Source organism: Myripristis murdjan, chromosome 5 (assembly GCF_902150065.1).
Source record: "Myripristis murdjan chromosome 5, fMyrMur1.1, whole genome shotgun sequence".
Classification (NCBI taxonomy): domain Eukaryota; kingdom Metazoa; phylum Chordata; class Actinopteri; order Holocentriformes; family Holocentridae; genus Myripristis; species Myripristis murdjan.
The window spans coordinates 34,451,230-34,476,299 of NC_043984.1; the positions used below are offsets into that span (position 1 = coordinate 34,451,230).

General features: G+C 40.4%; 2 protein-coding genes across 4 annotated transcripts in view; both read left to right on the forward strand.

The window, feature by feature from the left end:
- The window catches only part of LOC115359829 (zinc finger protein 585A-like), a 1,044,768-nt gene that overhangs the window by 825,204 nt on the left and 194,494 nt on the right, over positions 1-25,070 (forward strand). The window lies entirely within an intron of this gene.
- The window catches only part of tasora (transcription activation suppressor a), a 44,644-nt gene continuing 35,244 nt past the window's right edge, over positions 15,671-25,070 (forward strand). For all 3 annotated transcript variants that reach the window (XM_030052373.1, XM_030052375.1, XM_030052374.1), the window contains exons 1-5: positions 15,671-16,092; positions 20,837-20,982; positions 22,501-22,593; positions 23,687-23,759; positions 24,606-24,697. In XM_030052373.1, coding sequence (XP_029908233.1) covers positions 15,831-16,092; positions 20,837-20,982; positions 22,501-22,593; positions 23,687-23,759; positions 24,606-24,697 — 666 coding nt within the window. In that variant the 5' untranslated portion in view covers positions 15,671-15,830. The remainder of the gene's footprint in view (positions 16,093-20,836; positions 20,983-22,500; positions 22,594-23,686; positions 23,760-24,605; positions 24,698-25,070) is intronic.

The window sequence follows — 25,070 nt, forward strand, 5'->3', positions numbered from 1 at the left end:
TTAAACCTCTGCACAGACTATGCCTGTAAGCCTGTAATATGTATAATTAAATATATCTGAAAAATGTCTGTCAGACTTTGTCCAGCCTTATGGAAAACATTTTTATTTTGAAATATTATTTACTATATCACTATTTAGTAATGTAATGAGGTAATATAGATGTATAAAGATGTGTAAATTCATACTCAGTACTTTGAAGAGCAGGTAATAATGTTCTAAAAAGTAACTGCAGTATTCATGATAGCAAAAGTACAAGTAGTAGAAGGATTAGATATTAAATTAGTGGTAGTATCTGGACCAACAACATCAATCGTACTAGAAATACAATTCATCGGTAGTCATATGGAATATGGTACGAATATGGAGTAAAAGTAATACTGATACTGGTGTTGGTGCTGGAGATGAAATGAATTGGCTGTGCCACTGAAGTGGGTGAAATGAAACTGAAAATGAAATGCATTTTGTTTTATTTTGTCCTACCCGTCCTTATTTAAAGACATGTTTGTTTAATGTTTAATATTATTAATAGAGCTTGATTATTATTCAGCGGAGGACTTTGAAGTAATTGAAGATTGAAAACTGAAGGAATCATAAGCCTTTGTAGAATATTTGGAATAAAGCACAGCCACCAAGAAAATATATGTTGTTTAAATAGTTATAATGTCTGATAGTATTTTACATATGTATTATTGTGCTAAATCACCTGGGAGTGTGTTTTATGTTGCTGTAAATGTATGTGTTGATGCATGTCTCAGGTGAGGTGTGTGTGTTTCTGTGTGTGTGTGTGTGTGTGTGTGTGTGTGTGTTATTAGGGCGAGGCACCCATTCAAAACCCTCACCACAACACCACAACACAAAAAAGCAAAATCACCTCCTTTTCTTCTGAGCTACCAAGGTAGAAAATCAGTTTTAGTTTTAACGCTGAAAGTCCAGCCATCCATCCATTACGAGTCTCTGACTGAGTTTAACCTCATAATAATGGCCTAATAACAATAATCCAGAGAGATTCACTAATGCTATTAACCTAATCAGTGTGTGTTGTGATGCAGATGAAGCTCGCTGGGTCTGAATGCGGTTTTAAGCAGCAGGGAGGAAACCTTTTCACAACCAGATTAGTTCCTAATGGAAGGCCCGTAGCAGCTTTAAACCAACAGCACACTTGTTTATTTATTTACCTCTCAGTGGAGGGAAAGATGGCATGAGTACAGGCAGGGACCAGGTGTAAGAGGAAACAAATCAAAACTCAACTTCAGGATTTATTCGTGGAACAGTGTTTACTCCACTTCTCTCTGTACACGCACACACACACACACACACACACACACACACACAAAATTACCACCGGCACCACTGTTGCCTTCACTCCCCACATCTTCTCTAGCTCTTCTCTCAGCCCTTGGTATTTTTCAAGCTTCTCATGTTCCTTCATCCTGATGTTGTCACTAGGGATCACTATGTCTATCACTATCGCAGCCTCTATTGATCTTGTGCTTCTTATATATAAACTGTATATGTTTTTTTCCAATTTACAACTTTAATATCAGAATTACTGAGCCTTTCCTCATAAATCAATGACGTTAATCTCAAAAATTCAGTGTTTTTTTTTTTTTTTCTTTCTGAGGATAGCATCCCCCATCCTCCGGCTCCGTTTGTTTTTTCCTCCCTACAGTGGCCCTAATATGCCGTTGTAATACACATTGCAAAGTTTTATGGGTTAAAGTTGGCTGAGCTCAAAGCGCTGTCTTCATAATGCTTCATTAATCTTACTAAAAGCCAAAATGTTGTATCCCCTTCAACTCTGATGCTATCTTTTTGTGTTTAATAAGTGGTTATGATAAGGAAATTATGTCTTTATGTGTGTGTGTGTGTGTGTGTGTGTGTGTGTGTGTGTGTGTGTGTGTGTGTGTGTGTGTGCTTGTTTGTGCAGGCAGATGCCAGGCCACGGTCCCCACATGGGCTACAGTGTTGCTGTCCTGAACGGCATCATGGCCATGCTCACTGTCATCTGGACCCTCGGCTGACACACACACACACACACACACACACACACACACACACACTCCCAATCTACTCTCATAGCTATGCTGCTATCTTGTACTGAGCAGCTATCAGGCTACAACAAGGTGATGAGATCTGAGACCTTCTCCTGTTCCTCTTAAGAAACAGATCACGTCACATTATTATTATCGCTGGCATCATCTGTTCAGCACCGTGACCATAAGGCCACCAAACACACACAGCCAATCAGCTGTCTCCTAAACTAAGATGGCGACTGGGCTCCGGCTGTAGAGAGGTGGGAAAGAACAGTATCAGCTGTTCCTCAGATTTCTCCAAATATCAGCAGAATACAACAGCTCTGTCCCCAAATATTTGCATGGGTTGATGTCTTAGAAACAAGCAAATGGACTGAAATGTAGAACTTAATGTCCATAAAAATGTAGTGTAAAGCTTTTATTGACAACATCATCTTTACCGGTTCTGTACTTTAAAATCCATGTCCAAGACCCACATTTAAAAGAGCATACCAATGATTTTGAATGTTTGGCGCATTTGCTATGATTTCCCCACATTTTACATTGCAAAAAACACATTTACAAAAATTTACAAAATTGTGTGCAGGCATGCCACTTGTGTGACTAAGTAGCTCTTCATAAAATGAAAAAAAGGGATCCTTCTGTAAATGTTGTGTTGATGTGGAATTCAAAAGATGGAAACCCCATTGTCCAGATTGACCAGTTCAAGGCCTTCCTTCCCCAAGATGAGATTATACAATGTGTGCACACTCTATACAGGCCTACAATAATATATTCTAATCTGCTGGGTGTAATCTACTGTCTAATGTCTCCCCTCACTCCTCCCCTGGTCAGTTCTCCTGCTGCCTCCTTATTTCTCTCCGCCCCTCATACCTCATGGCCTCTGTCCTCTGCTTTCAAAATTAGAATTCAAAAGTGCTTTATAGGCATGCCAAACAGGCATTTATATTGGCAAGCAGACATCACATAAAGGACAACAAATCAGTACACTCATATCCAGAATCACAGCATGTGCAGGTGTTTTTTTTTTTTTTTTAAAAAAAGACTACAAACTGAATACACATTGAATATAAAAATAATTAAATACATCTCTCTTTTGATACAGTTATAGGTGAAAGCACTTACAGGTGCACTTTGTAAAATTGCACTGAGCTGAGGACACTTTCGACTTAAAAAAAAGAATAAACATGACATTTGTGCCTCAGACAGCCAGGGATTCAAGTCACACTGGACTGGATAGAGTTATATTGTGTTTGGTGTCACTTAATGGGATAAGTGAGTGGTTTTCAAAGTCAGACACTGCCTCTCTGCTCTGAACATTGAGCTGCCCATGCCTTAAAAAGACAAAACTATTGACTTTGGACAACAACAACAACAACCACAACAACAACAAAACAGATTTTGTGGGTCACAAATATAAAGCGTCACACTTGCAATTTGTTGCATTGCATTTTATTTATTCCATCAGGTCTGGTTTGTGTGTTGACAAACTTCAGGACAAGATGTAGAGGGATGGTGGACTGCCTGCTGCCTCCAACCAGCCAAGCGGCCCAGCTTTCCAACTCAGCCACTGATGGAAATTGTTTTCTGCCTCAGCGAACAACGAGTCTAATAGCAACAGTTGTAAACAAGGCCCCCTACTGCAAGAACAGTAGTGACGCCGAGAATAAGACAGACAACAATGATCAGTGGCAGCATGGAAAGCAGTGGAAAGCTGGTGGAAATCGCAAGAACCGTGGAAAGCAGCAGCTCAAAACCTATCAGCAATACAATCTTATTGTAGAGCCAACTCAGCGGTGCCCTCAGGGTTTCTTTGGGGTTTCTCCAAAGTCCGGACATCGTTGAGCGGACCCTCTTCCACAGGCTGGGGCGTTTGGCTTTGTCTCTGTCCTGTGGGAACAACACGTCCAGCTGTTTGCAGCAGAGGGTTGCCGTGTTGAATATGGCATCCAGACGCTTCATCAGCTCAAGAGCGTTTGGTGCGGTCTTCCTCTGTGATATGACATGTGATATTTCAGCACATCGCTCCATCACAGATGTGAGGATGACCCGCCACTCTTTGGCTTCTTTTTGTGCGTCTGCGGCTCTGCTGTGCTCAGCTGGCGGTGTGTCTCCAGAGGGGAGGCCGGCCTGCAGCTGGGAGACCTTGCCTGACACCTCCTTGATGATGACCTCAAGGACATGCACAAAGTCCGTGGCCCTGTTGGTGCCGCCGACTCTGATGTAGGTGTAGAGGCTGTGGATGGTCTCAGTCCCGGTTGTGGTGGCGGGCGGGCCGGAGTCGTTGGTGTGTCCAGCTGGAGCTGTGCTTGCTGGGCGGAGGGGGGTGCTCCCCTCGGCCTCAGCAGCAGTGGGCTCAGTGGACTCTTGGCCGTGCTTGTCCAGCACGGCTGTGTGTGCACCCAGCCGGCCTTGGCCTGGATGGGTGCTGTCTGGGTGGGCAGGGGTCTGCCTCTGCGGCTCGGTGGTGGCGGCCGCCTCGGCCTCATCCAGAGGAGACTCTGGATGGACCTTCCTGTCCCTCTTCCGAAGGGAAAATTTGGAGCAAAACCAGTTCCTCACACGCTTCATGATGAGAATTCAGTTTTGCACACAGACCGACCTCTGTTTGCGCTTTGAATACACTCTGGAGGCTGTGACGTCATAGTGCGATGATGTGACGTATGCAATCACATAGTTCATTGATGTGTGTGCCTGAGATCGTATTGTCACAGTCCAGCGAGGAAAAACTCACTGTTTGAGGCTTTTTCTGTTCATTTTCGGCAGATGATGTTAAAGCTACTTTACAGAATAAGTGGCGGAGCCAGATTGTATGGCGCCCCGAGTGAACAGCCAAGACCACACAAAAAACACACTCACAAGTAATGATAACAACAACAACAACAATAATAATAATAATAATAATAATGATGATGATGATGATAATAATAATAATAATAATAATAATAATAATAATAATAATAACAACAACAACAACAAAAACAATAACAACAACAACAACAACAATAACAGTTATAATAATAACAATAACCGTCAGTAGTATCCCCACTATGGAAGCACGCACACAGGGGTGTGAAATGTGTCGGCTCGTTTATTCATGATGTTTTGTCCCGGTGGGGAAAAGATGCAGTGAACTTGAACATCTGATGATGTCTGAAGGTTTTTACTGCCTGATTCAGGTTTTGAGCAGCCAGAACAGAAGCAGCTGCTCTTCTGTTGAAAACTGTTTGAACACACATACAGCTCTCTGTCACATTCACGATGCCTCATGTTTGCATGTGATGCGCGACTAAGAGAGAGCAGAGAAAGCAGCTTTCATCGCGTCTGTTTGCTTCACATTTCAGCACCATGGACAGAGAGCGGGGGACTAATTATCATCAGTCATTTGTTTAAATCACAGAAAATAACGAAAGAAAGAATTTCTAGTTAAGGGGATGTTCCAAACAGCAAAACCAAACGCAAAGTTTGGCGCAAAAACAGGCGATTCAATTGTAGTTTTAAAGCACCAACGCCTGACCACACTGACTGATTTATGTCTTCTGTCATACAGTACAGGCCAAAAGTTTGGACACACCTTCTCATTCAATGCGTTTTCTTTATTTTCATGACTATTTACATTGTAGATCAGGGCCGGGTCTACGCAGGGGCAAGAGGGGGCCTGGCCCCCTCAAATAAATGTTGTGCCCCCTCAAACTAATCCCCCAAAATATATTCAGTTAGACATGGTAAAAGGTGCTGGAGCACAATGCCCCCTCAACATTTGTGGCTGCCCCCTCATACATGCCTGGCTAGACCCGGCCCTGTTGTAAATTCTAACTGAAGGCATCAAAACTATCAATGAACACATGTGGAGTTATGTACTTAACAAAAAAAGGTGAAATAACTGAAAACATGTTTTATATTCTAGTTTCTTCAAAATAGCCACCCTTTGCTCTGATTACTGCTTTGCACACTCTTGGCATTTTCTCGATGAGCTTCAAGAGGTAGTCACCTGAAATGGTTTTCCAACAGTCTTGAAGGAGTTCCCAGAGGTGTTTAGCACTTGTTGGCCCCTTTGCCTTCACTCTGCGGTCCAGCTCACCCCAAACCATCTGGATTGGGTTCAGGTCCGGTGACTGTGGAGGCCAGGTCATCTGCCGCAGCACTCCATCACTCTCCTTCTTGGTCAAATAGCCCTTACACAGCCTGGAGGTGTGTTTGGGCTCATTGTCCTGTTGAAAAATGAATGATCGTCCAACTAAACGCAAACCGGATGGGATGGCATGTCGCTGCAGGATGCTGTGGTAGCCATGCTGGTTCAGTGTGCCTTCAATTTTGAATAAATCCCCAACAGTGTCACCAGCAAAACACCCCCACACCATCACACCTCCTCCTCCATGCTTCACAGTGGGAACCAGGCATGTGGAATCCATCCGTTCACCTTTTCTGCGTCTCACAAAGACACGGCGGTTGGAACCAAAGATCTCAAATTTGGACTCATCAGACCAAAGCACAGATTTCCACTGGTCTAATGTCCATTCCTTGTGTTTCTTGGCCCAAACAAATCTCTTCTGCTTGTTGCCTCTCCGTAGCAGTGGTTTCCTAGCAGCTGTTTGACCATGAAGGCCTGATTGGCGCAGTCTCCTCTTAACAGTTGTTCTAGAGATGGGTCTGCTGCTAGAACTCTGTGTGGCATTTATCTGGTCTCTGATCTGAGCTGCTGTTAACTTGCGATTTCTGAGGCTGGTGACTTGGATGAACTTGTCCTCAGAAGCAGAGGTGACTCTTGGTCTTCCTCTCCTGGGTTGGTCCTCATGTGTGCCAGTTTCGTTGTAGCGCTTGATGGTTTTTGCGACTCCACTTGGGGACACATTTAAAGTTTTTGCAATTTTCCGGACTGACTGACCTTCATTTCTTAAAGTAATGATGGCCACTCGTTTTTCATTAGTTAGCTGATTGGTTCTTGCCATAATATGAATTTTAACAGTTGTCCAATAGGGCTGTCGGCTGTGTAGTAACCTGACTTCTGCACAACACAACTGATGGTCCCAACCTCATTGATAAAGCAAGAAATTCCACTAATTAACCCTGATAAGGCACACCTGTGAAGTGAAAACCATTTCAGGTGACTACCTCTTGAAGTTCATCGAGAGAATTCAAAGAGTGTGCAAAGCAGTAATCAGAGCAAAGGGTGGCTATTTTGAAGAAACTAGAATATAAAACATGTTTTCAGTTATTTCACCTTTTTTTGTTAAGTACATAACTCCACATGTGTTCATTCATAGTTTTGATTCCTTCAGTGAGAATCTACAATGTAAATAGTCATGAAAATAAAGAAAACGCATTGAATGAGAAGGTGTGTCCAAACTTTTGGCCTGTACTGTATGTATCTTAGGCCCAGAGGTCAAAGGACTCCTCTGAAAATACCACACAACATTGCATGACACTCTTGTACAAAGGGATTCCTTGGGTCACGGATAGGCAACCATGTGCCATAGTGAACAGAGAGGCTGCAGGTTTTCACTCTAACCACAAAAGCCACCAGGTGATTTCAGTGATCGCCTCTCCTTCAAGCAGAGAGGAAGGACTAATCAGTGAAATCACCTGGTGAAGTTTTTGGTTGGAATGAAAATCTGCAGCTTTTCCCCTCGCTATGGCACATGGTTGCCTATCCCTGCCTTAGGTCATCTAGTTTCATGTCATATGAAACATTTAAATCATGGAATCTTCACTCTAACTCAAACACTGAGCCTTGCCACAGCCTCTGAAAGATCAGGTGGGCCTGCCAGCAGGCCGAAGATATGCCCCTTGAATAATTCAGGGCTTTTGAGAAAACATTTGTGTCTGAAGCCCAAGACAGCACTCCACCGCTCCACCTTGGCAAAATTGCACATCTCGTCTTGCAGTTTCTCAATTAAATAAATCTCCCATTCTTCTGGGCAATCATGAAAATACCACATGAATGAGAAAGCCTTTTTCCAGGTCACCACCACAGTGGATTTGAAATGGAGTAATCAAGACGTGATTGAAGTGCAGATTTTCATCTTTAATTTAAGGGGTTGAACAAAAATATGTCATTGATCTTTTAGGAATTACATTATAGTTACATTAAATTATAGTTTTATACATTGTCACCCCATTTCCAGAGGCTCAAAAGTAATTGGACAACCTACACATAACATACATAATGGATTGTATTCAATATTTGGAGGAAAATCCTTTGCAGTCTATGACTGCCTATAGTCTAGAACCAACGGACAACGTCACCAAATTCTGAGTTTCCTCCCTTGAGATGCTCTGCCAAGCCTTTACTGCAGCTCCTTCAGCTGCAGCTGGTTTGTGGATCTTTCTGCCTCCAGTTTGGTCTTCCAGTTGAAAAGCAGCTCAGCTGGGTTGACCTCTGGGGACTGTCTTGGCCATTGAAGAACATTCCACTCTTGGGTTGCTTTTGCAGTATGTTTTGGGTCATTGTCCATCCGCACTCTTAATTGCTGTCCTATCAGTTTAGTGGCATTTGGCCGAATCTGAGCAGATAGTAAAGCCCTATAAACATCAGGATTCATCCTGCTACTTCCAGCAGCAGTCACATCATCAATAAACACTAGTGAGCCAGTTCCACTGGCAGCCATACATGCCCATGCCATAACAGTGCCTACAACATGTGTTACTCCATTTCACATCCACTGTGGTGATGTATAAGAGCAAAACTATGAATATTGTGTCACTGTCAAAATATCTATGGACCTAACTGTATACTGCCTTCTCCTCCTGACAAAATGAATGAAATTCCACATTTCTTTGCAGTCGGAACCTTTTGCAATTGGGCTATAACAGGAGGAACAGAGGTCACTGCATTTCACAAAATACCACAGAAGAACCAGCAGCTGCCAGACCAGGACATAACCCACCAGATACCAGAGCAAACCAGAAAAATCAGATTACAGTTTGTCTCACTCAGAGCAAGACAGTTGCCCCTGTGTGTGAAATGTGCCGCACAAATTAAGTTTGACCTGACTGTCTGTTTTCCATTTCATTTGTCAAGTTCACACTCAGCTTTGTGCTCACCGAGTTCTTCACTATCTTCATTTGGTGTTTCTCTCACATGAGCCTTCAGTTTCCGTAGTTGTCTTTATATTTAGAGTCTCATGACCCTTGACCTCTTAAAATCTGCTCAAAGTCATTGCAGGATTTAAATCATATATGAAAATTAAACGAGAAAATGTTTTATTCCTGAAAAACATAAATGATTGAAAAAATGAATGGTTTCCTGCCTCTGTCTTTTTTAATGTTGTAACAAGCTAAAATGACCTAAGAACTGCAAAAAACTGGAGGCGGGATGTGTTTCTTTCCAGGCCACTGATGTTACGTAAGAACTGAACTCTGGGAAATTTATATGTTGATCTTTTAAAGCGAAACCCAGCTGGTGTGGATGGGGGGTGGTGTTGTGTTACCATGGTGATGTGTTGACAAACAGCACATTATTATTCAGTCTGAGTTTAAACATTTCTTCAGTTTAAGCTTCGATGAAATGGGCAGATCACGAGTGGTTTGTTCCTTATAATCACCACATATCAGTTCAGGTTCACAGACACAACCACAAAATACATTTACAGTATTTACAGAAATCAAATGACCAAAAACACAAATAATATAAAATACTTATACAATTTACAACAAACATAAAACATATAAGCATACATATACATATACACATGCCAAGTGCCATGCAATTGCAGTACAAAAACAAATCATATCTGCACCTGTTCAAATTAAATTTCATCTGACAATTCATCCTATAGCGAGAAATTAAAAAAAAAGTCAAATAATGTTAAGTTTTGATATCATAAGTTCTTGATATTATCAGGATCTCCCAATTGTTTTTTTATCTTTCGCTCTATTCTTAATTATCTTTACCTGCAAATAATAGTATTTTAGAAGTGAAATAAAGGAGCTCGAACACAGATTTTTTGGTGACAGTATGGAACATGGACCTTGTCAAGCAACACAATATTCATCTTTAAAAAAACAAACAAACAAACAAACAAACAAACAAACAAACAAATAAACCAACAACCAGACAGCACTGAGGGGGATGAAGGTAAAGTGACTGCTTCCTCAGATAACCTCAGTCTGCCACCTGCTGCCAGAACCGTGCAACAAGTGGACAACGCCAAAAGAAATGAAAAGAAAAGCATCATGTCCTCTGCAGATATTATCTCCAGTTTTTTTTTTTTTTTTTTATTAGTTTATAGTTAGTTTATTATTTAACTGGAAAGCCCATAAATAAGTAGAGGAGTGTCAAACATAGCTTTACCATACCAATATGTTTGAAGAATATATGGATGAGAGGTTATATTTTCAAAGCACATCAACAGTTCAAGCACTGGTTGATCAGATAAACTCTATTCTATTCTATTCTATTCTATTCTATTCTATTCTATACTCCCAGATTGATGTGACATAACAACAGAAAAGTATCTGCATGATGCTCATTTGGACCAAAGTCCTGTAAGCAGTCACAGGTAAAAGGGGCAGTCTCACCTCAGAACCACTCCATCGGTTGTCATGGTAACGGAACCACCTGGATTGGGATTACCGTGTCATCATGCAATGCCGTAAATATAATTCAGAGAGGGAGACGTTAAGACATTATTCGCTGAGATTAAAGTGTTAGATTTACAAGGAGGAAAAAAAACTTATGAGGAAAAAAATGAAAAGAGAAAAACGAAAACTCTGAGATCGCAAAGTCTCAAATTTACAAGAAGAAAAAAAACTCAGGAGGAGATTTTTTTTTTCCTCCTCCTGTGGGATTCAGACAGAAGGAAATCCTGGTGAAACAATATTGTGATTCTGTGCTTCTGTGCTTTCCTTGTTCCTAAATGCCACTGCAGAGTAGAATTTGCCTGCAGGCCTGACACAGAGAGGAAAAGATCATCTATTTTTCTGCGCTTTTTCCTTGTAAATTTCTGACTTTAATCTTGGAAATCATGAGATTTTTCCTCTTGGAATATTTAGGCTCCATATTTTTTTTCTCCCTACAGTTACAGATTAATCGGTGTTTGCACATACAAACAATGCCATCGGAGTGTACACACACCGATACAGCAGGTGGCGGTGTGTGCCTTTAAAAGTTGGTTTGTGATCCGCCAAGGGAAAAAAAAAAAAAAAAAAAAAAAACAGTAGAAGATGAGGAGGAGGAGGAGGAGCAAGAAGAAGAACAAGAAGAAAAAGAAGCAGAAGAAGAAGAAGACGAATCATAATCATCATCATCATCATCTAATGGGCCAATCATTTCTCAGCAATGGCGGATCACAGATACTTCCAAAACAATGCGACCTGGATCACAGCACCTGCATGGATCAGCCGTGATTTTTTATTTTTTATTTTTTAGTTTTATATATTTTTTGATAAGGTAAGCCTTCACAGTCTACATTATTGTTATGGCTACAGTTTAAAAAAAAAAACAAAAAAACGTGAATCAAATGAACGATGTGATATAAAGGCATAGTGGCTCCTCATTTCCCAGCAGCTTATTAACTATCTTTAACGATTTAACTAAAGTTAGCAGAGAAAGTCTGTAGGTCATATATTAACGTTACCTTAATGCCCAATGCCAGTTAAAGTATCTAATATAATAGATTAATAGCTAAAATGAAGGACTAATGAACGTTGCAGCTGCTCTGTGATGTCTGGTGAGTCCAGGTTTGAAATCCACAGGCTAAATGCTGCTACCAGCTGCAAATGATATAAGTACCTTTGTCGTGGAATTCTACAACAAAAATGAACAGTCAGATGGTCTTCAGGCCTTTAATGCTGTGACATCAGGAGAATCATACACACCAAAGCTTGGAGGTGGATTGTCAGTGTGACAGAGGTGACTGGAAGCTTTTAAGTTCTTCAGATTTTACATATACTTTGCATGTCTTACATCTAGTCAGTCAGGTGACAAAGCATTAAAAATAATCAGATAATTCCAGAAAATTATCTGATGGCTTCTAAATGAGATAAGCTGGTAGGGGGTCTGATCCATTGCAGATACCACCAGCTTAACTCTGAGGTCATGCAAAGATACAGTACATACATTTGCTCCTTGTTATTCTGCCAGATTAGATTAGATTTTATTGGCACCACATTTGAATATTCCCTTTCTGTTATGAGTAATCTGGTCTGCCTTCAAGTGTACCTGCAGATCAGATTTAGGGTTAAACCTCAAAGTGCACCAAAAAAATTAAACATACCTGAACATACCTGATGAAAATATCAGAATCAGAATCAACTTTTTTGATCACCGAGGGGGAAATCAGGTCATTGCGGTTGCTCAGATAAGAGAAGAATTAAATTATAAGAAAAAGAAATAAGAAATATAAATATGTGTGCCTTAGAAATTTGAAAAAAGTTAAGTGCATTATGGTTAAATATGTGCATTAATCCTACAGAATATTACAACAAAAAATGCAGAAATAAGAAATTGGGCATATGTATATATAAAAAAGTTATATTTACACCATGTATACACAGGGATATTGCACTGTTGAGTTGTTGTCAAGTCCTACAGGTGTATTATTAATTAATTAATTAAATTTGATTTATCTATTTGATTTTAATTAATTTTTTTAAAAAATCTAATTTAATAAAATGATTGCACCATTAAATGGTTAAATAAACAGTTTAAATAGTGTACAGTTGTGCAGACGGTGAACTCTGGCTATGTCACCCTGATCCTGATCCTAATCCTGATTCTGATTCTTGCCGGAGTCTTCCTTCTCTTGACCTCAAGTGAAACAAAAAACATGAGATAATAACTGCAGCTCCATAACAAGTATGGACACATGAGAGACTGATACGGCTGTTCCAAAAAAAATCATCACATTTTCATCCTAATTTGCAAAAGTTGTTGATGGCCAACGAGAAGTACAAATGCAATGTGTTTGTGCAGGACTAGCTCACCTAATTTTTAGTGTTAAATGTCTAATCATTGTCGGATTGTTCCTGATGACTTTGACTAAACCTTTTTTCTCCCCTTCTTTCAGCGTCAGCCGGGAAACCGAAAATCTGAAAAGAGACTGAGCGCAAGAAGAAAACGGAGGAAGGGCGGAAGGAAGGGGAAGGAGGAAGCCACAGACGCCCAGCCACTTGCCTCCTCTAAGCCCAGCTCCAGCTCCTCTTCTCTGGACGGACTGAGGTGATTCAGAGGTTGTGTTGGGCTATGCTTCCCTTGACCCTGGAAACACATAGGAAGGAGTTATAAATATGTTTTGAGTCATTTCATCACATTTTTAACTCCATACTCCATATTGTTTGACCATATTGTTTAACCCAATTCTACATGTTAATGTGTTCAGCAACAGCAGAGGAAGGAGGAAGGAGGAAGGACACACTGTTCACGTTTAAGTTAACCAGAACAGGCAAAATAAACACAAGGTTTAATTAGTTAAACTGTAGATGGTCAGTATTTGTGCCTTTTAACAGTGATTGTGTCAGGCCATACCAAGGCTATGCTATGCTATGAATTTCCACCATTATTTGTGTGTTTTAAGTTTGCTGTACACAAGCATGTAAAGTACAATGTGGATAATTATGGCTCCCTTTGAAATTTCTTTGTCGTCTTTTTGTCTATTAATTTGTTGTCATTTTTCCATACATTTTTATGTGCTTGATATCTAATATATTCCTCTTTAGCAGTCAGATTTTAGTGCATCTTTTGTATAATTTTGTAGAAAAGTAGAGTCAGCACACTAGATACTCTGCACCCATCAAAATTTCATGGTGTAGCACCATGTGAAGTCCCTCCTCAGACACAGGTGAGTGCAGAGACACACACCTTACAAATACCTGCAGGCTCACCAGATCACACAGATCATGTGATAAACAAATGAACAAAGACAAACTGAAAAATAAAACTGAAACAATAGTGTTTCAATTATGGGATGTTCAGACTCTGCACAGGTATTTGTAAGGTGTGTCTCTGCATTCCCCTTTGTGTGAAAAGGTCTTGCACCAGATTCGTCACACACTGGTGCACCATTACTTTTTGATGCTCAGACTCTATTTTTTCTATTTTTCTGTTTTTTCACATGATTATTTGTCCAGCACCTAGTATTTATCAATAAATATATGCTCTTTGGAAAAGACAGTTTTGTGATGGTGTGTCTACTTACCCATTGACATTAGAGGGGTTTTTTTCTTTTCTTGAAAAACATTTGAAAACATCTAACTTGATGACTCCCCCTTTTAAAAAGCATTTCTTAATGTTTATGTGTTTACTCTGTGGACTTGGAGAAAATTTGTTTTGAGTAAACTTTATTGGTTATTCAAAGTATCATCACAAACACATTTACACAGACAAAACTAACAGATGAAATGTAAAAGTCTCTTTTTTTGTAATTTATTGAATGACAATAAATGCAATTAATGGACTACATGGGTCCACTGTGGGCAGTGTTTTTTTCTTTTCCTTTCTGTCATTACAAGTTATTCTGAAAATGTTACACCTCAACAGTTTATGTTGGACAATTAAATTTACATTGAAGGAAGCAGCATTTCAGCAGCATACAGTAGCTACTGTGTAATGATTACAGATTCCATGATTCCCCCCTGCAATGGCACTAATATGCTGTCGTAGATTCCTCGACCACCAAAAAAAAAGGTAACTGAAAAACAATTTTTCCGAGATTTTTTCTCATAAATTTGTGACTTCATAATCACCAAATTTTCAAGATTTTTTTCTCATACATTTGTGAGTTTTTTTTCCCTGTAAACTTATCACTTTATTCTCAGAAAATATATATATTTTTTCCTCATATTTATATTAACCCCTCTCCTCTGAGTCCGTAATTTTTCTCTCTCCCTACAGTGACCTTAATACAGGGGTGTCGTAGTGGGGGGAAAAGCGGGACTGATTACTCAGGGCCACAATGGGGGAGGGGTCCCTCGAAAGGCCTGAAATAAAAAGGTTTCCCTATTGGCCGGCTATACAATAAGCCGGCTATACAATAAGATTTCTTTTCATGGGGCCCAAAATCCCTGGTGGTGCCCCTGCCCTAATATGCCATCTCAGCGAAGTGATGTCTTTCTTTGACAAAGTAAAAGAAACATATTTTTTATATTTAATATTTATATTTATATATCATATTTTTTCTCATAAATTTGTGACTTCATAAGCGCCACATTTTTGAGTTTTTTTTCCCTCACACATTTGTGAGTTTTTTCTTGTAAATTTACCACTTTAACTTTTAATCGGAATAATATTAACCCCTCTGACTGTAATTTTGTTCTCTCCCAACAATGGCCCTAATACACCTGTCTTTGATCAAAGTAAAAGAAAAGCTATTTTCCTGAGTTTTTTTTCTCATATGTCTGTGACTTTCTAATCTCAGAATTTTTGAGTTTTTTTCTAATAAATTGGAGATTTTTTCTTGTAAATTTAGGACTTTAATCTCGGAATGTCTGAGTTTTCATGGGAATATTACCCCCCGTCCCGCAGTTTTTCCTCAGAGTGGCCCTGACACGCCATCGTACCGCGGGGTTATAACAGTGCTGATGCGGTATTGTGGTGGTCCGCGGACCTACACCGGACGCCAGGCTGTGTGCGGGAGCCACCAGGAGGCTACATGAACCACGTGATCACGCAGCGTCCTGACCCCTCACCAACACGCAGCTCTGGGCGCGGTGTGTGTGTGTGTGTATGTGTGTGCGTATGCGTGCGTGCAGGTCCGACCCCCTGCGCCAACAGCGGGTGCAAGCGCAGGGTTTGAGCCGCGAGACGGTGACAGAGCGACGGTTACAAAGAGAGACTTCGACCCGGTGGAGGATTCAGCGATGGACGGCGGCGGCAGCCCGGCCCGGAGAGAGGCAGCCCGGCCGCGGCAGAGCTCCGTCGCGGATGTCGGGGGCCAGCAAAATGGCGAGCTAACGTCAACCGAGCTCCATGCTGCCAGGGAAGCACAGGCTCCGGGTCCGGACAGACCGAGGGCTGCCGGCCGGGTGACCGAGAGGAGAAGCTCGGCTTCAGTCCACCAGAGACACATGCCTATGGAGCCGCTCAGGTTCCACATCCCGAGGAAAACCAAGGAGAAACTAGGTGAACTGCTCCACCTCGCCTGCCTTTATTGGGTTTGCTATCGTTTAAAGCTAAATTAACATACTTTAGATAAAACTAAATCTACATGTTATTAATTTATTTATCTCTTTATTGCCTTTTCTCAGTCGTTTACTTCGCCACTATTCTTGTTAGACGTTGTCACTCCGCCTTTTAACCGTTAACGTATAAGCGTCCATTATCGGACACTCTTGTTTATGTTGTGGTCCCAGGTATGCTAACCATCAGTCCCCAGTGTTTAAATCTCTTCCCCAGTTTCTGCGCCGCTTTACAGCTGTAATTTACACAGATTACGTATCATACATTCAATTTAATCCGGTGTAGGTGAAGTTAAAGAGCTAGCCAGGAAGTTGGGGGGGCAAGCTAACGATAGCTAAGCTAGTGAGAGAGGAAGCTGGCTAGCTGTGTCAGATAGAAGGTTTGACGCTTTCCAGCTGTTGTTTTTCATTCTGCACCGCTTTAGTGTCTCGGTGTGTGCAACCTCACACTTTTCTGATTTACACGAGTTTCTCACTGATGAATTTAAAGCTTGTGTTCGGGTCGACACTCTGTTAGCTAACATTAGCACGTTAGCATAGGCAGCAGGTGCCTCTGTCAAGGTTTGTTTACGCTCACGTGTGTGTGTGTGTGTGTGTGTGTGTGTGTGTGTGTGTGTGTGTGTACTCAGATCTGTTCTCCCCTGATCAGCACTGATTTAAGATGTGGTGCTAAATTCAGAAAAGACAGAAGTATCTCTGATATCCTCTCATTAAACAAACAATAGCACAGTCTGTAATTGTTGTTATTGACAGTGTGTCAGGATTTTCATCTCACACATTTGGAGTCCTTTGGGATTGGGGTGTTGGGTGGGTTGGGCTAGGTGTAGCAGAGGGAATGGGACACAGCCAGCTGAATGAAATGTTCCTAGCAGATAATGATAAGTAATGATAATCAAAACAATGTAAGGATTTGAGTCCCTACTTCCAGCGCAGTCTCAACAGTCTCAGGATTGTTTGTGTCTGTTCAGCTCAGTCATGTGAACACTATCAGACACGGCAGAGTGAACTCTTTCTGTGATGTAGATTGATTTTCAATGTAGTCAGTCCCCAGGATCCACTGGTGGTCATTTGAGTCCCAAAATTCCACAAATTGAAGTGTTAAAGTGGTGTTTGATGATATACAATTATAGTTACGGTTATATTGATGTACTTGTTGAAAATATACCTCAAAACAGTGTCACATCCCAATGACATTTTAGTCTAGGGCTGTACCTGACTCAAAATTTTCAGAGTCAGCTCAGACTCTTACAACACAAACGACATGATAATGTTCAGTCTGTGAACAAGTGGAAATCCGCAGTGCCTTCATTCCCTCATTCACTGAATGGCATTGATTCAGTGAAGGGGGCTGATTCAAAACGGAGCGATCCATTTAGATTACCTTTAAGGTTAGATGTTTTCCCTGCCATTGTAAGACTGCGCAAAAACTGGCACTGCGCCCAAGTTGATTGAATGGTAAATAAGGGGGGGGGGGGGGGGGGGGGGGGAGAGGTTTTAATAGGCAGCATTCAAGCTAAAAAAAATAGGGCTAATAAAAATGTTGTGCCTGTCAGTCTGTGGATGTGTAGCCTCCTAGGTGGACCCTCACATGAATGTGTCCAAGTCAAATATGAACTTGCACTTTTCTGAATAGAACAGATTTGCTATGCGAGCATTTTGGTTGCAGTCTAGTAACTGGGAATGCAGTTATCTTATTGATGAAGCTGCAGAGACACAGGCACACACACATACCGCGTAGTCCCCCGCCCCACGTTCACCAGCGAAATGGAACCTAATACCTCCAAAAAGCCAGAGAAAACCCACATGTGATATCTATCCAAAGGTTTAAGAGTCATAGAGTGGAGTTGGGAAAAGGTGAAGAATGTGACTGTTTTTGGCTTTCCATCGTCCTGACTGTGTTGGACTTGAACAAGCTGTAGGTTTACGGCATGGATACCATACTCTCACAGGTTGCCTGCTCGGTTTCCTCTCTCTAATGTATACTCTCACCGAGATGCATACGTGCAAAAAGCAAGATTTTTTTGAAAGACGCATCAGGAATCTAAATGTAAGGATTCCTGATGCATTCACAGCACAATCTATTTGCATTCACAATCTATTTGCATTCACAGTACAATCTGCTCTCAAGATACTGAAATTTGGCGCTGATTGATCTAACGGGAATAAGTGCTTGATAGTACCGACACCATTTGTTCGTTACCCTTAAAAGCACAGAATTCAGTACCCAACCCTCGACGCAGGACACCTACCTTTCAACATCAGTGCTCTTTACATGGCAGCTACCTGAGCTGAAAAATGCACACTCAGTAACTCAACTTTTTTAGAAAGTTTTTAGAAAGAAATTCGTTTTTCCATGTGTCATGTTGTGTATCCGGCGACAACCTAATTTTCCCTCCCATGGGGACATTAAAGACTTAGAACAAGGCAAGTTCTCCCCATATCCAAAAGCATGCATGAGACACACCTATTTTAACGTCATGTTTTAAGACTACTGTATATAAAATCTCGGTTGATGGCTGGTCTCATCACAACATTGAGATATCGCTCTGGCCAAGGCCTAACAGTCATGTAAATTAGAGATAGATAGATAGATAGATACTTTATTCATCCCGCAGGAAATTCACATTTTTTTAGCAGTATCCACAGATTACAGGTTAAGTAAATAAAAAAATAAAAATAAAGAATAAGATCTAAGTACAACAGAATAAGATCTGAGTACAACAGAATAACCTAAGTACAACCCAGTGTGCAAAAAGCAATGTGCAACAAAAAAACAGGAAAAAAAAAAAAAAAAAAAAAAAACGTGTGCATGGGTGTATAAAATGTGCATAGAGGTAGGTCAATGTGCAAATTTAGAAGAAATATACAGTATACACATGATAAATAGCAGTAAGCAATATAAACACTATAAACAAGGATTATAAAAGGATAGAAATATGAACAATTTAAACAGAAGTATTAACAGTTTAAACAGCAGTGGAATTTAAACAGAAGTATTAACAGTTTAAACAGCAGTGGATTATGTATTATGATTATGTATTATGTATATGAGCTAAGCTGGTATTGGTATTTTGTATTTCATATTTATTATATTTATTATTTAACTGGTATTTTTAACCATTGTATTGTGTATTGTACAGTACTTTGTGCCTCTGGCTGTGAAAAGCGCTCTATAAATAAAATTTACTTACTTACTTACTTACTTAAGCTTGTCATCCCTTTCCAACAGCCTGTTTTATGTCATATGCTTGATTTTGGTTCCCTGTGCTTTACTTTATTTTGTCATTTTGTTTTGTGTGTTCTGTTGTGGAGGACATCCTGGTCTCTTCATTTGAGAATAGGGTGATGATGCATTCAGCTAATAGCATGATGGTTATCATCATATTTTGAACAAAACCTGAATGGAAAAAAAGTTGTGACAGGAAAAAAAGTAGCTATTTCTGAAGGAAGCACCCAAGAGGTTAAAAGGTGCCATCATACAGGGCAAAAGAGTCACCTAAGAGAAAGTGTCAACACAGATAAAACCAGGCAACTGCTGTCCGTGGTGCTGACCAGCTGCTCCTGTACGAAGCAGGAGACCTTTTGGTAGTGATTTCTTTTTTTTGCAGTTGTCTGTATTGGGATAGATAAGTCTGCATCAGAGTAGCAAGAGCTTGAAAATTTTACATGATAAAGTACACTAAAAGAACATCACTTATTGTCACCTGACTCCAGGAGTGAATGATGGTCATTAGGGTCTTGTGAGGCCCAGTGTGATTGGTTTAATTTCCTGGGAAAGATTGACAGGACAGCATTGTTGGTGTCTGTTATACAGATAGATGGTGTCTCAGATCTCCTCCTCTGTTTAGCCATGGTCTTTCAAACCATCTGTCCTCCTGATCCAGTGTGAATGTTACAGCCCTCGAAGGAGTGTCGCTTTTCTCACCTGAAGAGTTGGTCCTGGTGTTGAGCCATGCGTTTATTTAATGGCTGTCTCATAATGATAGTTGGGTCACCTGATTCCAGGTGACCCAAACAATCATTATTTATTCCTGGAGTCAGGTGACCTTAATGACACATACGTTGTAAGGTCATAACAGGCAGGAGCACTACTGAGCCAACGACCTGAAGAGCGTCCACACACAGGCTAAATACTCCCCTCCAGTCTGTCAGAAATGAAGAAGTGAATTGTCTTCAGGAATCTACAATGTCCAGTTGCCCTTGATTCAATTCTATGTGGATAGTCCTGCTATTGTTCAGAGACTGTAATCTAGTAACCTTCATACCCAATACAGCTAATTGAGAGAAGATAGTCTGACTGGACCAGGGGTGAAAATGTTGGTCAGGTATGAGGAGAGGCTTTGATGATCAGCTGTTAGCTGACACAGAGGCACTGAAATAAATTTCCAATTCTGTCTTGAGCTGTGTGAAATAGAGTAACAGTTCAGTAAATCCGTGGTTCAGTTTGTATACTGTTTATTGGGTAATGATTTCATTTGTATTTTTCCATTTGGTTTTACGCAAGTGTGAAACCAAAGGAACTGGTACAACGTGCAATAAAGTTAACTTTCCAACTGCTGTTTTATACCAAAGAAACCTGTGGAAGACGAGGTAAAATCACATTCTGGGTTTAAGGATTGTTAGGACTTGCTGACCTCTGTGTGTGTGTGTGTGTGTGTGTGTGTGTGTGTGTGTGTGTGTGTGTCCAGCTCTGTTCCAGTACGTGTCCACTGAGTCCAGAGAATATGAAGACATGATGACGATTCTGACCTCCAGCTACAGAGATACCAGCTCTGCGGGCACCTTCACCTACAGCAAACCACGCCTGGTGCACAGCGAACTGCTGGAGAAAGAGGTGAGAGATGGATCGAAAAACAGATGGATATACAGTAGAAGAAACTATTCAGCCTTCTTGACTTTACCCTCACTTTATGGTGTTACTGCCTGAAGTCAAAATGGATCACGTATGAAATTTCAGTCGTTGATTCACAGCAAACCATAATGATAAATGAATGTCTGGTGCACTTTTTTGTATAAATGAAGTAAAACAAAATGCTGATTTATCTTCGGAATATCTTTAAAAACAATTTCTAATTGTTCTCACTTTGTGACGTCATTATGGGGTATTTTGTGGAGATTGAGGAAAGAATAATCTGATAAATCTATTTTGGGTTGAGGTCATAACACCAGAAAATGTGAAACTGGCTGAATGCTTTCTGAAAGTGGATAGATAGTATCCAGTGGTAGAGTGACTTCGGTCCATACCTGGTCCATAATGAACGGCGAGAAAAGGGCGACAGATGAATGGAAAGGTGGACGGATTTACAGATGGATTTACTGAATGATGGCCAGCTACATAGTCTTGTGGATACCTGGGTTTGATCAGTGGTTCCCAAAGTGGGTGTTGTGTCACCTTGGTGTGCCATGGCTGCCCATGGGTGCCGCACAATCTGCTTTTGTCTGAACTTCACCACATATAAATTTTATTTAATTACATATACAATAGAGTTCATAAGCAAACAAAACGGAGATATTGCACAGATTTAAAAATGGTAAATTGGATGTAATGTTAGCCCTACTGAATGCGCTGCATATGTTTTTCATCTTGCATCAACTACGTGTGTTGCTGTGTCGCGGGGCCACAGTCATCATTTCCACCTTGCACCCCTCTTGTTTGCTGTTTATCATCATCATCAGACGAAAGTTTGAGTATCAAAGCTCAAGATGAACTTGCAGAGCTACTAATAGATTGCACACTCAAAGTGAAATATGGTGAGATGTGTTCTGGTTGCTTGTGGGACATGAGTATCCATCCCTCTCAGATAGCGCCATCAAGGTGCTTCTACCCCTCCTATCCTCCTACTTATGCCACCTGTCTCTCTCTTCTCTCTTAATCTCTCTGTTGTTTCTTGATGTCTGATTGAAATTGTTGTAGCTCACTTATCAGTTTTAAATACACATTTTCAAACCAATTTATGGTATGGATTTTTTTCAGGGGTGCCTTGGTTAAAAACCACAGATCTAGGTAATCTTTTTTAACTGAAAAGCCTGGCCATGGACAGAGGTTGCAAATTTGCTGTGGCTGAAACCCTGTAGGCATGGCTTTTTTGTGTTTTATACATGAAATGATGTTTACGCCATTTGTCCCTATCAAGTAAACACATAAATCAATAAAAACAATCATGGGGATTCCAACAAGGGAATAGAGAGAGTGACAGAGATGGACACAGAATGTAATGAAACTCTTTCATGTATGATTTACTCTGTGATAATCTTATTTATTCATGGGTTTATTGTTTATTCCTTGTGTGTGTGTGTGTGTGTGTGTGTGTGTGTGTGTGTGTGTGTGTGTGTGTGTGTGTGTGTGTGTCAGTTTGTGGAGAAGAGAAAGGAGATGAAGGCAGATGGGAGGACAGACAAGGAACTTGAGGAGAGCCACTGTTTCCTGCTCGTTGATGCTGGAAAGGTGAGACTGATACAAGGAATGTGAGAAATGAACATTTTATTCCTCAGCGGTGCTCATGTAGTGGTTTGGTAGTCTGTGTGATCCATGAAACGAAGCAGGTGATAGCCCACAGGTGTGACTGGTTTTAAATCTGAAACATTGTACAGTAACTTTACCTGGCCACACTTTTGTGATATAACACTAACCCTACTGTTAGATAAATAGGAAATAGAACAGAACAGAGAATTGAATAGAAAGCCTTTGCTGTCATCGTATATACAGTGAAATAAAGAGTGCGATTCTTGATCAGGGCATTAAAAGACACAGCAAAACAAAACAACTACAGCCAAAAATACAGTTGTAAAAGAATAAATAAAGAATAAATAAAACAAAGGTGTAGTTCAGCTCAGTGGTTCAACTTATTCTAGTCATAAATCTATGATAAACATTGTTTTTTGGTTAGGGCGCTAATTTTTTTTTTTTTTATTTATTTAAAGCATGTAAGGGGTAGAACATTATGATTAAGGCATAAAATAGCCATTTTCATGATCAGTTATGTGTCTTAAGGTGTTGCAGCAATTTTTGGGGTAATCTCATTTGTTACACAGATTTGGTGCAAAATTGAACCATTTTTGACCACGCTAGAATCAATAAAAATGGTCAAAAATTCCCCCAAAATAATACATTAGGACACCATGACCTTGAGGAACTGCATAGAAAAATTCATGCTTTGATTTGGTATCAAAACGTATTTGACTTTTGAAGATTTCTGTAAGAATTGCATTTTTCAGCGATTGGATGGTGAGGAACTTCCTCCTTTGTTAGTAGATCTGTGGAAACCCAGACATCCTCTAGCGCGTAGATGTAAAGTTTCATGAAGCGGTGATTATCCTAAAGGTCACTATATTCCACTTTGTTCCCAGAAGCGTCCCGCTGGAGATGTTTGTCCATCTCAAATCCATGTTTTTCCATTCTTGGGACACCATTAGTCTCAAGTCCTGCTTTATGTTCTGTGGTTTCTGTAGATGTTTAAGATGAGGCTTTTTCTGTTTGTGTTTTTCATTAATAATTTCTGTAATAATGTGTTGTGTTTAATCACCTGTGTCTGCTATAGACGGCCTTGATCTGTGAGAAGGGGCTGCTTGTGGGTCACAACTGGATCACAGCGCTTGGAAACCCCACTAAAGGTACAAATTAGAGGATAAATTGATTTACATACATAAAGATTTAAATTACAATTCATTCAGTGCGATAAGCGGTTTTGCCCATTTCTATGTTTTCCATCCACTTAATACTGTTTTATATGCACACTCCACAATCTTTTGTTGTGTGATTTTTTTTTTTTTTTTTTAATCAGAAAAATGTGTGGCTATCTAGTTGAAATGTGACTATGTATATATATCTCACTAAAATGTAGGAAAACTAGCACATATCTCATCATATGTTAAAAACACTGGCAAGCAATGTAGGACAGTAAGGCACTGCAGGTAATGAGCAGAAGCTCCATTCACTTTGGAATTCCTGTCCTTAAACTAGGATTAGACTAGTATATGGGGCCAGCATTAGTCTTTAACAAAAATTGGATGTTGGCCAGACAGTGTTTCCCTTTCCTGTCTGATGGATTTGAAGATGAGGTTTTACTTAACAGCCTCAGGTTGAAAGGTCTGTAAAACATTTCTCAATCAAGCTTAAACAGCTGCTAACCAATATATAAAAGTTTCATGAGTCTGGCTTTGCCCTGTAAGTACCCTGTCATGGCATGAATATTGTTTTAGAAGCTGTCAAGAATATAGTTTTAGAGGAAACAATAATTGTCATTTATTGGATTTTTTTTTAGCTTAGAAGTGGCCACCTTTATACTGTGGAATATCAGTTTTTTTGATAGCTTCAAACCAAAACTTGATGACTAATTTTCTAAAGATTATTCAATCTAAAGTTCGATCTAAAAACTTTTCTGTGTCTTTGTCTGTGTGTGTGTGTGTGTGTGTGTGTGTGTGTGTGTGTGTGTGTGTGTGTGTGTGTATCCTCACTAGGAGTGTATCTGTCTAAATACTCAGACCTGCTCCAGGTTAACGCCTTCACACCTGGAGCTACAGGGGAAATCATCATCTTCAAAGTCATGAAGGTACAGCAACATGTGAATGATTGGGGAACAGGTGTTGAGGGTTTTGGAGCTCAGACAGACGAAGTTTGAGTCTTTCACTTCCTCATCTGACTGACATTTAGAGAGACTCCACAATAGCCTTTCCTTCTAGATGACCAATGTGACATGCAAATAGCAGTAAGTAGGTCAAAGGTCAGAGGTGGCTGCACCCTGACAGTGCATAAAACAAATACCCCTGTGAGCAGAGTGATGATGGATGACAGGGATTTGCTTCATAAACACAGCCTACTGAAACTATAAAGGCTCTGTGTTTAGCACATTGAATGTCTCGTGTGTAAATATCGATATAACTATATTTGTGGTTTAAAAAATGGCAGGAGCTCCACTCCATTTC